The 14,100-nt window shown below is 40.4% G+C and overlaps 1 protein-coding gene across 4 annotated transcripts in view; it reads right to left on the reverse strand.

The window, feature by feature from the left end:
- Positions 1 to 1,310: 1,310 nt before the first annotated feature.
- EEFSEC (eukaryotic elongation factor, selenocysteine-tRNA specific) overlaps positions 1,311 to 14,100 on the reverse strand; it is a 158,764-nt gene continuing 145,974 nt past the window's right edge. For 2 of the 4 annotated variants that reach the window (XM_053377972.1, XM_053377973.1), the window contains one exon: positions 1,311 to 2,184. In XM_053377972.1, the coding sequence (XP_053233947.1) occupies positions 2,000 to 2,184 (185 nt within the window). In that variant the 3' untranslated portion in view covers positions 1,311 to 1,999. Of the gene's footprint in view, positions 2,185 to 3,969; positions 4,030 to 13,777; positions 13,855 to 14,100 lie in introns of those variants that run through there. The other 2 variants (XM_053377977.1, XM_053377976.1) reach the window with 2 other exon arrangements.

Genomic DNA, 14,100 nt, shown 5'->3' on the forward strand with positions numbered 1-14,100 from the left:
TTCAGAAACATAATTGTTTCAGGCGTTGTAAATGTATTTACTGCCAAACAAGTTCTATTGATTATTAAGGTCAGAATGCTTAGAATCAGCACTGTGGTGATTAGAAATAAAAAAATGGCAAGCGATGGCAATATTAAGCCAGCAGATTTTGACAGAAATCATTACGTTGTACTAAGCCTAAGCATATATAACTGAAATATTCTCTCTTACCTCCCTCCATTATCTCCCTGAGTTGAATTTCAGAATGTAAACTTGTCAGGACAGGGGCTGGGTCCTCTCATATTTTGTAAAATGTCACACAAAACATTTAAAGAACTATATTAAACAACAACAGAAAAATAATTAATTTTCTGAGAAGCAGTGGGTCCTTCCCCGCTCTTTTCTTTCTTTCTCTGCTGCCGTACTCCACATATGGTTCACTAACATCTCCCAAAAGAATCTACCAAGGAAATGTTATCTGCCTGCAGACCATTATTTTGTTCCAGTCCTAGCTCTTTTTAAAATTGTTTCCCCCCCCCTTTAATATTCTATTGGCTTTTCTTTTCCCATAGCAATACAATCAATGAATAAAAACAATAGAATGATAAAGAAATATTGACAATGGATGAGAGGTGTTCCAGTGCTAGTTCTAAATGTGCAGTCCCTTTAAACACTCACTCCCAAAAATCTTAACATAGTCAGAGTGACAACTGACTTTCACAAGACTTGTCACATATCACTTGGAATTGGTTACGCACATACTTCATTCAAAGCAAAATTGGCTCTGAACTTATAACAAACAACAACAACTATAACAAACAAACAAACAACAGCAGCAGAACACATTGGCTTGGAACAAATTTGGCCTAAGAAATTTACAGAACTTTCTTACAGCTACAGCACTGACACTACACTGACCTGGCAATCCCAATTTGTGACTGAAATTTCAGTATGTTTCTATTCACTCTCCACATCACCATCAGGATGACCTATCCCTCCCCTGTTGCCAACATACATAGAGGTAGTGCTTTTTTTCTGGGTGGACACAGGGGTACGCATACCCCTAAACATTTTGTGAAACTTTGTACTTTTGCGCATTTACTGTATTTATTTTTCTTGAGTCAAAATGAGAGTACCCCTAAACATTTTTTTAGAAAAAAAAAGACACTGCATAGAGGTCACACAAAATGCAGGTTTTGTGTCCTATGCTCAAGATTCTGTCTAAATACTTAGGGAAAAGGAGGAGGATGTGGAACCAAATGACTGAGTTAAAAACCTCAAAAGTACAATTTATTCTCTTTATATTTAAATAAAACAACTGCTCACCTCAAGCCACTTAAAATATTTATTCTCACAATTTGACACTTTGGTAATTACAATTAAGTTGCTTTTGGAGATGGTTAGCAGCATTCACATTCAGCAGAACTTCTTAAGAGTAGCTCAGAGTTGCTTATTTTCTCAGCTTTCCTAGGAAAACATTAACCAGCAGATTCAGAAAGCTTGTGTAGAAGTATTATACCAAAGCATTAAACAGAAAAGGTTAACAACGTATACCATGAAATTATGTACATCCCTGAGGATGTTCTGACACTGAAGCCAGTTATAAATGGTACTCAAGATACAAACCTCATTTACAAAATAATCCCTGCCTTACAAACAGCGCATTTGGATTATTAAACATAAAAGAATTTAAACATCCAATTTAGTTTCAACATGCACAGTGTTTACACTTTGCCTTTCCATCAAGTCAGGGTGGTGAAATTTCACTTATGGGTTCAATTTACAGACAATCACAAAGCATCAGAAAGTTCAAATTAATATATAAAATACAAATGATACAGAAGTATTTGCATTAGCTGTGAATTAATAGTTTCAACAGGTGCCATCTACCTGCAGCACAGCAGATTGGAACAGCAAAGCCAGAAATATCTAAAGCATCTGTAAGGCCAATAAGAATGGTCTAGAGTCCATGGGAAATGCCTTTTGGTGTTCAGCCTTTAAAGGACACCTCAAATGTTTCTCAAGACTGAATCATTTTCTTCTGTGCATCAAAGACGTATCTTTTAAAGAGAAGAGTAATATGAACAGGCTGGACTGAGTCAACCTTGCTGCTTTCATCCTCTTTTCCTGTATCTCCCTTCCCTGCCTTGGGCTTCTTCTTAGAGGTGGCAGTCAGAAGTGCCTTTGTTTCTGGCCTCACCCCATCTGAAAAGAATAAAGATACGTATTTAAAAAAGGAAAAACCTCTGGGCAAACATTTCAAAATTATTAATGTCAATCTCAAAGTAGTTTGAACGTGAGATCATCCCCACAGGATTCCAAAGTAGGAACAGCAGTCCAGTAAATCTGGGAGAATTGGCAATTCTATCACCTCATTTCAGATCTTCATTGACTAACAGAATAAATAAATAATTCTCCTCAAAATAGGTCAGCAATGTTGCACATAAAGGTCCATTTATACACTCTAGCCTCTTTCAGAATCACTATCTTCACCATCTGAAGGCCTAAAACTCACAAACAGCAGATGAGGTGGAAAATCTGTGTTGGGGATGTGATAAAACAAAACTCATGTTTCCAAATACAAACAAATAAACAAGTCTGGGATGTCAGAGACAAAGCCTAGCCTTCTATCTAAAACACTAGTTTTCCAAGTGTACAAATGTCTTTGGTGAGAGATTACTTCATCAAGTGAGCAGTTTGAAGTGGCAGCATTAGATCCCCTAATATTTTAAAGACAAAGAGTTCCATATTTTAATACATTTGATGAAAAGTGAAAGAAAGAAAACTAATACAATTCCCTGCTTCCATTTTAGACTACTGTAGGAAATGGGTACACAGTCAAAATTGGTATACGAGTTACAATTCAGCAAGAAAATACAGTTGCCACCATTTGCCCATAACCACACATGAGAGGGTGAATTTATAACTGTGATTCTGTATATGCCAAAGTGTATCACTACATAATCCAGAGTTTTTCCAGAAACACAGTATGAATTATTATGCTTGTCATTTTTATACTCTCATTTTAAAGGGAAGAATGTATTTTGTAAGTTTAAACACTTTGCTGGTGAGTAAGTGTTCAGATATTATGAGTAGGAACACAAATACCTGCCCTTCTGAAGTCTTTATTTTAACTTGTCACATTGGAGACTTTTAAAGAGATATACAGGTAGTCTCATTGTAATCAAAGCAGCAGAGCAAGAGAGAATAAGTGGTGTCCAGGGCCTGCCCTTGAGTCTGAGGTCTTTTATTTCTTGAAGTGGGATAAGAGAACTCTCCTTACAAGCATATTCAGTGCCACCCAGCTGAATATTCCGAAAACGTAGTTCTTGGGCAATGAGCCAATTTCAGCTCAGGTATTTCTAACCTGCAGTGTCACATAACCTTATCTCAAACACTTAATCAGCTTCTCTCCCCTCATACTGAAATTCAGAGACAGATTCTCATATCGTGGCTCGACAAAAAGATTGAGATGCTTATGATTTACTGGAGACAGGACGTCTACAAGCACAGGTGATCTGTTCCACTGCAGACAAACTAAATGGCCATTCACAGCTGATTGTGGCGATTCAGCACCGGAAATATTTTTTGTTTCTTTCTTTCATACTTGCCAGGCAAATATATCCACCATGTGGCAGGTGCAGCATGCTGCAGCGGCCTAAAGGAAGGCAGAAGCTACAGTAGTAAGGCTAGAAGTCCATTAACTTTTCTCTTTTCAGTACTTATGGCCATTTTTTTCCAGACATGGCATGGCAGAAAGCTGCCTCGTGGATTGCCTGACTGAAACATAGTCAAGTGAACACAATGTTCTACCTGTTAGTATTAATTTATAAATCCTGAAGCTGTTGTTAAGTTATGTGGAAACATGATTGGAGGCCTACTCAGCATTGCTTTTTTAAAAAATGTATTCACCTGAATGCTGTCTCAAGCTCCTTTGAGGAGAAACAGGATGAACAACAATATCTAAAACTTAAGTTTAAATGTACTAACCACATATCATCTGGATTCATTCACTAGAAAGCTGTGATTGCCAGTGCCTTCTTGTTGAACCTACAATCAGTATAATGTGTGGAACTGTAAGATAGCAAGCATGGTCTGGAAAAGTACCTCTTTTAAAAAATTGTTTTCCAAAATTACAGTATTTCAAGTCAGCTAGGAAGCATGATTTATGTGGACTTCTTCACATGTTACATTTTTAGGTATAAGCGGGAGATATTTCCAATGATCCCACATTGAGGAAAGTGGAGGAAGTCCCGTTGAGAAAGCAGAAGTCCTTTGAAAGGGATTCTGCTGATGGAACTGGTTAGGTGAATCCCACCCACTGAAATCAACGGACCTAATTTAGTCATATTCATTCATTTCAATGAGTCTACTCTGAGTACTCTGACTACTATTCATGGCTTATAAAACACAGTTTTTGGAAGCAACCATTAACCAAGTGAACCTAGTATAACCCACAAACTAAATTTGATTCCTGCCCCAATCCCTTGTTCAATGGTCTGTGTGACTATGTGTACCAGGAGCTTGACCTCTTAATCTGGATAATTAAAAATGGCTTCCCAAGGGTGACTAATAATTTAAGCAGTTGTCTGTTTGGAAGAGAAAGAAAAATCAGGAAAAAGAAGCTAGTCCTTACTGTGGAATTGTGTTACCTAACAGTGAATTTATTTGCAATTAGAAGAATAAATACTTCATAGTTCCTAGTTTGTAAAGAAAAGGTGATGACGTGTTCTTGAATGTCTCCTATTCATGAGAGCTTTCTCAGGAGGGGCTTCTACGTGCCAAAACTTTAAGTATTTATAGGCATCCCCCCCATACCTGTTTACTTGTCTGGGAACTCTGACTCAGTCAGAGTTCTCAAATCCATCCCTGTAGTTATTTAAAAGTGTTTATCCACAGAGGTGTGCCATCTACATTAAGTAGAAATACTGGTGTAAAACTGATGCATACTGAACAATAGCTTATGATGTGGAATGTCTGGAGCTGCCCTATGTTGTGCAATACTTTGAAAAATATTTATATACTGCTTTGCCAGGAACTCAAAATAAATTATAGCAATGAAACAGACACAGTTAAACCAACAACATAAAGAAAGCTCACTAATCAAACTTAGACCACCACAGAAGACTTTAATCAACTTAAAAATAAAAATCTTACAGAAAGTTCTTCTTCCACTCCTCCCCAGCTCTGTTGAGAAACAAGCCAGGGTCTTGCTTGTCACCATATCCAAACATGTGCTTATGATTTGTCTAATTGGACAAGAACAAACCATGAGTTTGGGCTCAAATATCCCAATAAACTGGACTTTGGCTTCCTTCCTGACAGCATGGCAGAATGGGGTAGAAACAGAATGGACATTTTTCAGTTGTGTGCTTAACCATAGTTTGTTTGTTTTAAATTATGGCTTAATGTGGCATTATTTTTAATAAAAACTTCAAAACAGTGTACAGCCTATTAAATCAACAAAACAATAGCCAGGCAATGTTTCTCTGGCCTCATGAGGAGCCTTTTCAGTAGGTCTAGGTGAGTGTGGGCCCTGCCCCCTAGGCCAGGTGGAAAGGGCCTTGCAGGGAGCGGCCTCCACGCCTCACAGTCTAGTAAAGTAAGCTTCACAAATGTGCTCCACACCATATTATGGAGAAACAGGGTATGTGGTGTGGTGATGGTGGGGGTATGTGGGGAAAGAGCACTCCATAGTAAGCTTCCACACCTATTCAGGTAGGCAATTACCTCCAAGGCATTTTAAAGCAGGGGAGGTGGAAGAAATAGGGTAGCTCGCAGAGCAAGTGAAATCACAGGCTTCCAGCCAAAAGCCGCTCAGGTATTACTGCTAGGTATCTAAATTACTTAATCAGATTCCATGACCCTTATTCTGCAAACAGATTAGGTGGCTGCTGGCATCATACCCTGACAAATGGCATGTGGTAGTTTCCCCCCCACTCTGGTGCCAGGAGGTCTATGGGCTGAAGAGGCTCTGTGACACCGAGCAGCACAAAGAGGGAAAGCTCAAGCAGACAGGCGGGGAGGTACAATCTAGGTTTCATCTACCTTGCTGGATTTCTCACATTACACACAATGCATACTTTACATTTTACAAGACCAAGGAAATGAAGGAAAATATATCCTTCACCGAAGAAGACATCAGCCCCTTAATAGCTGAAATGACGGATATTTTTAGATTGAGGTCTAGTTTAACTTACTTACATTAAGGGTCTAATCTCTTCTGAACAATGACTATGTAAGCTTGAATACATAGTGAGAAATCTGTTCCATTAATTAAGTGCTGCCTGTACTACTCGGATTTGTAGCATATGTTAATAGATTTCTCTCCCTTCCTCTCTTGGACAATTACTTTATTTTGCCAACTTGCTAATGGCTTAAATTGAAAAGGTCCATGTGAGAAAGAAAGAAAAAAAGAAAGAAAGAGAATTTAGCTGCAAAGTTCTACCAGGCAACTAGCCCACATTGCTCGGAAATACCTACATATACTAATATTATTAATGGGCATGGTAGATAGCAGGAAGCTTAGCAAATTCTTCCCCACCCATTTTGCCTCAAAATGCATAAGGTTATTTCGGTTCTATTGGCATATATATTATTATACAGCAGACTAACCTGTACAGCATTAGCAATATAAACACCATAGCTCTTAACCTATCACCACACTTGAGTAGCTTCTGCTTGCTTATGCTTCACTGCTTTCCCTCAAGGTGGTGGTGCCGAAGCTTTGCACCAACATGAAACCACATCACAGCTCTGAGCTGCAGGTTGTAACAGCAGACACACAACTCCTGCACCACGTTCTTGTGTGCTCCTTTCTAGGAGTAATTCTTATGCCCTCTACAGCACACCACTCACAATTTGTAATGCTCCTCTTGCTTCCTGCCATGTTGAAAAAAGAGAGGCGAACATGGCTGGCTCCTTTGTGGCAAATGCCATTTTTGCTCTGAAGGTGGGAGGAAGGAGCCACCCTACTCCTAGGATCCTGGTTAGTATCTATTTCGCAGCCTATTAAGGTGTTATCTTTGCAGCTTTAAATGTGAAATAGAAACCCTGTGGTGCTGGAGGAATTCTAAGCCAGGGCAGGCAATGCCAAAGTGGGGCCCCACAGATACTGCTGGGCTCCAACTACCATCAGCTTCAGCCAGTGTTCAGGACCGATGGGAGCCATAGTCTGTACCATATGGAGGGCACCAAGTTGGCTACTCATGATACAGGGGGAGAAGTTTCATCACTGCTGTTCAAGTTGCACAACACTTTCCTAACATACAGCTTTGGTTCCTTTAACTCTTTTCTGAAAATAAATTGTAGCCCAGATTTTTATAATTGCAATGCAAATTTTCATCTTCAGCACGAGTGTGCAACTGAATATAAACATATGCAACCAGAGTAATTTGGTATTCAAATTACACACAACAAAACATAGGCTTTTATTTCTTCAGGGAATCAACTGCAAAAAAATGGCAGAGGTTGTTTTTAATAATTCTTCTCTTCCATCATCTAGCGCTTGATATTTTGTATCTCCCTAATCAGGACTAGCCAGAAGAACCCAAGGGCTACTAAAACTGGGCCTCTAAATTCCCTTGATGCTTTACTGGACGGGGTCGTTTTGCCCCTAATTCAGCATCTGCCTACGAGGGTCATATATATGATTTGCCTAGGCAAAACAGTTTTATTACCTCCAAACCTTCTCATGGTAATGTTCTGTGTTCATGAATTAACTAGACAATGCTGAAAAGGGGGAAAAGTTGAACCCCACTTTTCTGCTGTCATAAAGAACTGGCAAACTCTTATTTCCATTCACAGAACAAACCCTGAAAGGGTATAATCAGAGGTCAGTGGCTCCCATATGTAGGTTAACATTTATTCTGTTCCACCCATTAGGATGTAATTGTTATTTGGAGACTAAGCACCATTTGATTCTCTTTCTGCAGACAGCATTCATTATATCTCTCATTACTTCATTTTATACATAACTTTTCTCCACTTCCATCCTGATTAAGCTCCAGGGGCCTGAATCACACAACACAGTAAGCCAAACCTTGGCTTACTGCAGAACAAAAATTATTAGGGAGCAGCAAAGTGGCTGCAAACTCCTATCCAGGAGCCCCCATTTTTGCATGGGTCCAGCAAGCCATAGTTTGGCTTGTTATGCCATGCCAACCAGGCTATTGAGACAATTCAGATAAAATACTGGTCCTCTTTTTACCCATCATTCAAGAGGTTGAGAATATACTCAGGATATACTCCCTCCCTTGCACCATTTCCCATCACTTTTAATCATATCTGAGGAACCCATAGTGAACCTTCACCAAGATTTGAAACCAGGATATGCATTAAATGCATTAAGGTGGCAGAGGGGTAATTCATTCTGGAGAGAAGAGGGAGTGCATTACATTGCGACCCCAGTCCCAATCGCTCAGCTGTGCTAAAAAAAGGCAGGACTGCCCAACTTGTGACCCATTCGCCTCCAAGACAAATGCAACATACAAGGTATGTATTATGATGACTTGTCAAGTGCTCGACAACACCTCTGTTTCAGGGATTCTAGACAGGCAGCAGAAACAGGAGGTTTAATGAGCCCCTGGCAAGCTGCAAGACATGGCTGATTAGCTGTGCTCAGCTTGGCAGGTCACAAATTGTGCAGGCCTTGTGAAGACAGTTTCCATCTGAATCAACCCATTGTGGGCTGGGGAATGAGGGATGGGGAGGGAGGAGGAAGGAGTTAGAATATCCACCCTGAAACGAGTAATTCTCTCCCATTTATTGGATAGAAAGGCTGTTCATTAATATCTGATTTCCACTCATCAATATCTGCAGTGTTTTATCCATGTTTTCCAGCTTCAGTTTATCAGTTTCCTAAGACAACCTCTCTCCTTCCATCCTAACACTGGTTTCCCTACAGCTTCCTGGGATGCCATACATGTTTCCTAAACTGACCGTGACTCCTTATGAAGTCCTATCTTTCACCTCTCTTTCCTGTCCCACTTGGTGCTTTATATCAGCCAAGCTTTTAAAGGAAAGGATTGCCCCCTCCCCTTTTAAAGGTTGAACAAACAAAAAACGCTGAGTTTGTGGAAAAATTGTAGAAAGTTGACCTCTACTTACTGGGAGGAGAAGTAAGACAATCCAATATCTTTTCTGTGCCTGCCTAGGTTGAGAAGGGGATAACAGCCAAGCCACTAGCTAATCAGAATATTGTGAACAGGTGCCATAATATATGTAAGGACTGAGCTTTTGCAGAGAGAGAAAGAGAGGGAGAGAGAGGATAAATTTATACAGCTGAGCTCCAAACCCACAAAGAGAAGTCTGTGCACTGACCGTATTAAGTATCAGAAAATGAAAAGTGCCAGTTTCTAATGTGATGACAGTTGCACTCAAACACAGATTCAAACTACCCATCAAGAGCCCCATTTCAAGAGCCCCTTTTATGTCAAATGATCTCCAAGCAAATAGGTTGAAAAACTCAATGAACACTGTTAGCGTTGGCATATCACAAATATTTCAGCATCAGCATACAGTGTGTACGGGATTGTAGACACCTACAGCATGGAGAGATACAAGGTGCATACCCAGTACACAAAAATTCAAAGGGAGGGAACTAACACCCATGTAATACCAGTGGAAACGTCATGTTTTAAATGTCTCTCTTGAAAGCCCTATGCACAACTGCAATCATACACACAAAAAGCACTAGATCCAGCACTTCTGGTTCATCAAGGAATCACAGAACCAGTCCAAAGATAGTTTGCTCTCCTTTTCTCTTAAAATAACCTGTTTTAGGGTAAGTCTCAACTACTACTTGCCTGCCAAACTTGAAAATATCCCTAAGAGGAGATTCTACAACCTTATAGTCAGATTATTAAACTGATCATTAGCCATGCTTCCTTCATATCTAATTTGGAAAGTTAGTACAAAATGGATGATGTGGACAGCAGCATCTAAACTAAGAATCTATCAAGTCCTGGTTCAGGCACAACTAATCCCGGTGATATTCAAACTCAGGGAATAGTAGTCTGTCGGAATTACATTTAATGAGAGCAAGCCAACTTCAAACTGTGGTTTCAGATCCTGGCTTGTTCTCACTTCTCATTCTCTAGTAATTTAAACAAACCACATTTCCCTTAGTTTGGACACTACAGGAACTATGGCTGGTTTAAAACCAGAAGTGGGTGTTTTCAGCCTCCTCTGGTGTGTGAAAGAGGAGGGGAAGAGGAGCATGTGGGTCACTCATACAGTGGGAAACCATGGTTGACTGTTACACCTGAATCAGACCAATGTGTGGCTAATCTACACAGGCACACCACAGTATTTAGTTATATGTATATCCCTGCAGGTGGAAGCCATTCTATTGTTTCTGAGGGCTACTTCACAACAGCAGTAATATTTAACACCATCAACACTGTGCTAGGGGCTGTGCAACATACAATTGACATGATGCCTATTCAGACAGCCCTGTCTCCCTGCCCTTAGTTATATCAATGGCAGTAAGAGAAACAGGCTTATCATAATCCCTACACAGACCCTGCAGTCTTGCAGAGACAGGACTTAGGCCTTCATATCACACCATGGTAATCGGCTGAACAGCAGAGCCCTCTTTACGCTAACTGCTTAGCACCACTTTGCATTGGGGCTATTGTCACCGTAATGTGCCCATTGCTCTCTCTAGTTTAGACATGCTCACCAGTGTCAGGAAACTCTAAAGCCTATTCTTGATTTGCTGCCAGCATCTACACAAGGCATTATCTGACTCCTTTCTGGAATTCAGAGTCATGTTACTTATTGGAGGTTCGCGAGGAATGTTGCCATCCCTCACTATTGTAAGTGGGATGCCCAATTAACTTCCTTTGTACACTCTGGCTGGAAGAACTCTGCCAACAGCAGCTTCTTGCTTCCCATCTGCATTCATATGTGACAGGAAACTGACTGAGGAGCATAAAACTCATTAATAAAACAATTTTGATACTGGAAGTAATAATTATGGGAGGCAAAGGCACTGCTTTCAAATGGGAGAAAAAAGACTTTCATGCCTCTCTCTCCCTCTCTCTCTCCCTAAGGGAGAGAGAAAACTGAACAAATCCAAAAAGAAGGGTTAGAAAGAGTCCTCATTTACAATGGATTATTCACAGCCATTTTTCACAGTTTCAGGATTTCCTTAAAATGAACCCTAACAACCTTAACCCTCTGTCCAGTCAGGAGCGAGTAAGTCAGCCCTATAGGAGCTGATTAAATTGAGAACTGGAATCCTTGCAGCCTTAGGTGGGAAGTTTCCTCCTATACCCCAGAAAGGGGTCAGGTGGGAAAAGTGTAGTCAAGTGGATGAAAACTCCTACCTGTAATTGCAACAAGAGGGAAAGGAGAATCATGTAGTACTGCTATCTGAACATAGCAACACAAATAACTCGGCATCACCTTAGATGTTTAGAAGCCTCAGCCAGTTTTAGCACCACCATTTACAACGCTGCATACGGACCTCATTTGAATGCTGCAGATATTCTGAAGAACTGAAAATTTCAATTGATATTCTATTCTGATTCAAATAGGCTCAATTCATATGTCATATTTCATAATCTCTAAACCCAATTCAGTTTTTATACCCCTGCCCATCCATGAATGAGGAAGGTCCAAGCATATAATGCAATATTTTTATCTTCCCTGAAGAATTTCCAAAGTCATTCTAAGAAAGGCGTTGCTCTCTCAGAATCAGGATTTAGCCTGAGCTTCTCCTGAGCAGAGGAGAGTGATTTTTTTCCATCTGCCTTCTTGTTAAGATTATGAATACGGATAAAAATGGGAGCTACTACTATCATTCCCAGCCTGAGAAATTCAGTGTGTGTGTGTGTGTGTATTACTGCTGTATGTATACAAAGGATGTATCTAGACCCTGCTATTCACATGAAACCTACTTCTAATGACTTGATATATTTTTACCTCAGATTCATGTCCTCTTTTTTCCAGAGTATTCAAAACATTTTAGTTATGGAGATAAATCACAAGTAAGAAGTTGTTATTATACATATAAGACTATCCCAATAACTGAATTTGGGGCATTTATACACAGCAGTTGCTAGACTGAGGGGAAATTCTCATACGAGAACTTTTGGTTCAAAGTGTGTGTGGAGGGTGGGCGTTCCTTAAAACCAGCACTATCAGGTCTTACTCTGGCAAATCACTGTCATTTCTCCCAGGATTTTCCCCTAAAATGAGGGCAAGAAGTACTGTCCTCACTCTGCTTGTGTTCAAGTGATGCACCCATGAAGAGTGGGGGTAACAGTGAGGTGGGGGTTGCCAACCACCAGGTGACCGGTGGGGTGGGAAGATCATGTTCAAAATAAGTTTCTCATTGAGAAAAGCACAGGCCCTGACTAAATATATGTAAAATTAGCAGAGCAGAGTTTTAAACAGGGCACAGTGGTTGAACTGAGATTTATAGTTGAAATTCGGTATCAAGGGTACATTTACTTTCATTTTGATTGTTCAAGGACAATATAATATTGAATTGTCTTCTACACCTTGCCTGGCACTTTGAAACCAAGAGCACCAGCTGATCTTGGCTTCATTCTTGAAACACAGGATGTTGTCCAGAAAGTGCCCACCAACATTATTTCTGATGAATCAACTAGGCTACTTTTCACATCCTCCTTGGCCCCTTTTGAACAGATATGGTGCGGGAGACGGTCAAGTCGGGGCTCATTCTTGAACTGCAACATGCTATCCTGAATGTGCACATTGGCTTTATTCCAAATATCATATAAACTTGAAATACAGAATTGTGCCCTGATTATGCATACCAGCTCTCATTCTGGTAGCTCAACATTCAACAGGATTATCACATTATAAACAACCTGACAAATGGAATGCTGAACGGGCAGTAATTGAACCAAAGGAATCATCTGGCTTTGACAAATATGACAGTGTATGCCGACAACAAAAACAACGAGAAGTAAAAGAAGTATACGACTTTTGGGTGAGTTTATGAAAGCAACATTTGAAAATGGTAGCATATAAGAATATCACTCAAGGTGCAAAGGGCTGCTGGAAGAGAAATCAAGGGTTGCATTCAACTAATACTTGCTCAGAGTTCACCAGTTGGCAATAATGGCCATGACTAAAGTAGGTCCATGAATTTTGATAAGTCTACTTTGTATTCAAGTTAGCTGAGCACAACCCCAATAATTATTTGCCTCTGTAACAACAACAACAACAACAACAACAATATTTTTTAAATTTATACCCTACGCACCTGGCTGGGTTTCCCCAGCTACTCTGGACAGTTCCCAACAGAATATTAATAATAAAAAAGCGACAACATCAAACATTAAAAACTTCCCTAAACAGGGCTGCCTTCAGATGTCTTCTAAAAGTCAGATAGTTGTTTATTTCCTTGACATCTAATGGGAGGGTGTTCCACAGGGCGGGCGCCCCACCAAGAAGGCTTCCATTATTGTGGTAGAAGCCATATCAACGAAACCTATGGTGTTGGACTGCAACACTTCGCTCTAGTGCACCCCTGCACGGTGGGTTGCCCAGTGGAAAGGGCTGTCCTGTTCTATTTTTCTCTCCCACTGCGTGCTACCACTCACATATCTGTCACCTAGGGTTAGGGCAGCCCAACCAATTGCAGGACCGCCACTCACTTCAAACAACTCTGCTTAACACCTTGGGACAATTGGGAGATGGGGTATTAGGCAGCAGTCTTTCCTCAGCTTGTATACTGGGATCTTGGCTTCTCCACCTGAACATGATGGGGCGTAAGAGACATTGGGGAGTCTTAAAGTGGGGCTGAGGTCAGAGTTGCACTACACCTTCCATTTCAGTTTTGTCCTGTCTCAGGTGAAGCTCCTTGAAGTGTTTTTGGGAATAGCTGATTTGGGGCTGCAAGGCAGGGGAGAGAGAAGAGAAAGATTAATACATTCTTTTTGTTGTGGAGAGAGTTGCCGTTCTTCACCAGGATAGTGGATATTTATTACTATTTAGTATCCTTATGCTTTCCAGTAACTAAAGTTGCCATCCTATGGGCATCTATATTGAAGTAATTTCTATAAACACGTAGGAGTTACTTCTGAGTGTCGTATAGAATTTCCTATACCTGATTCTCCCTCTCTGCAGGGAGTCTCTGAA

Source organism: Podarcis raffonei, chromosome 2, assembly GCF_027172205.1.
Source record: "Podarcis raffonei isolate rPodRaf1 chromosome 2, rPodRaf1.pri, whole genome shotgun sequence".
Taxonomy (NCBI): domain Eukaryota; kingdom Metazoa; phylum Chordata; class Lepidosauria; order Squamata; family Lacertidae; genus Podarcis; species Podarcis raffonei.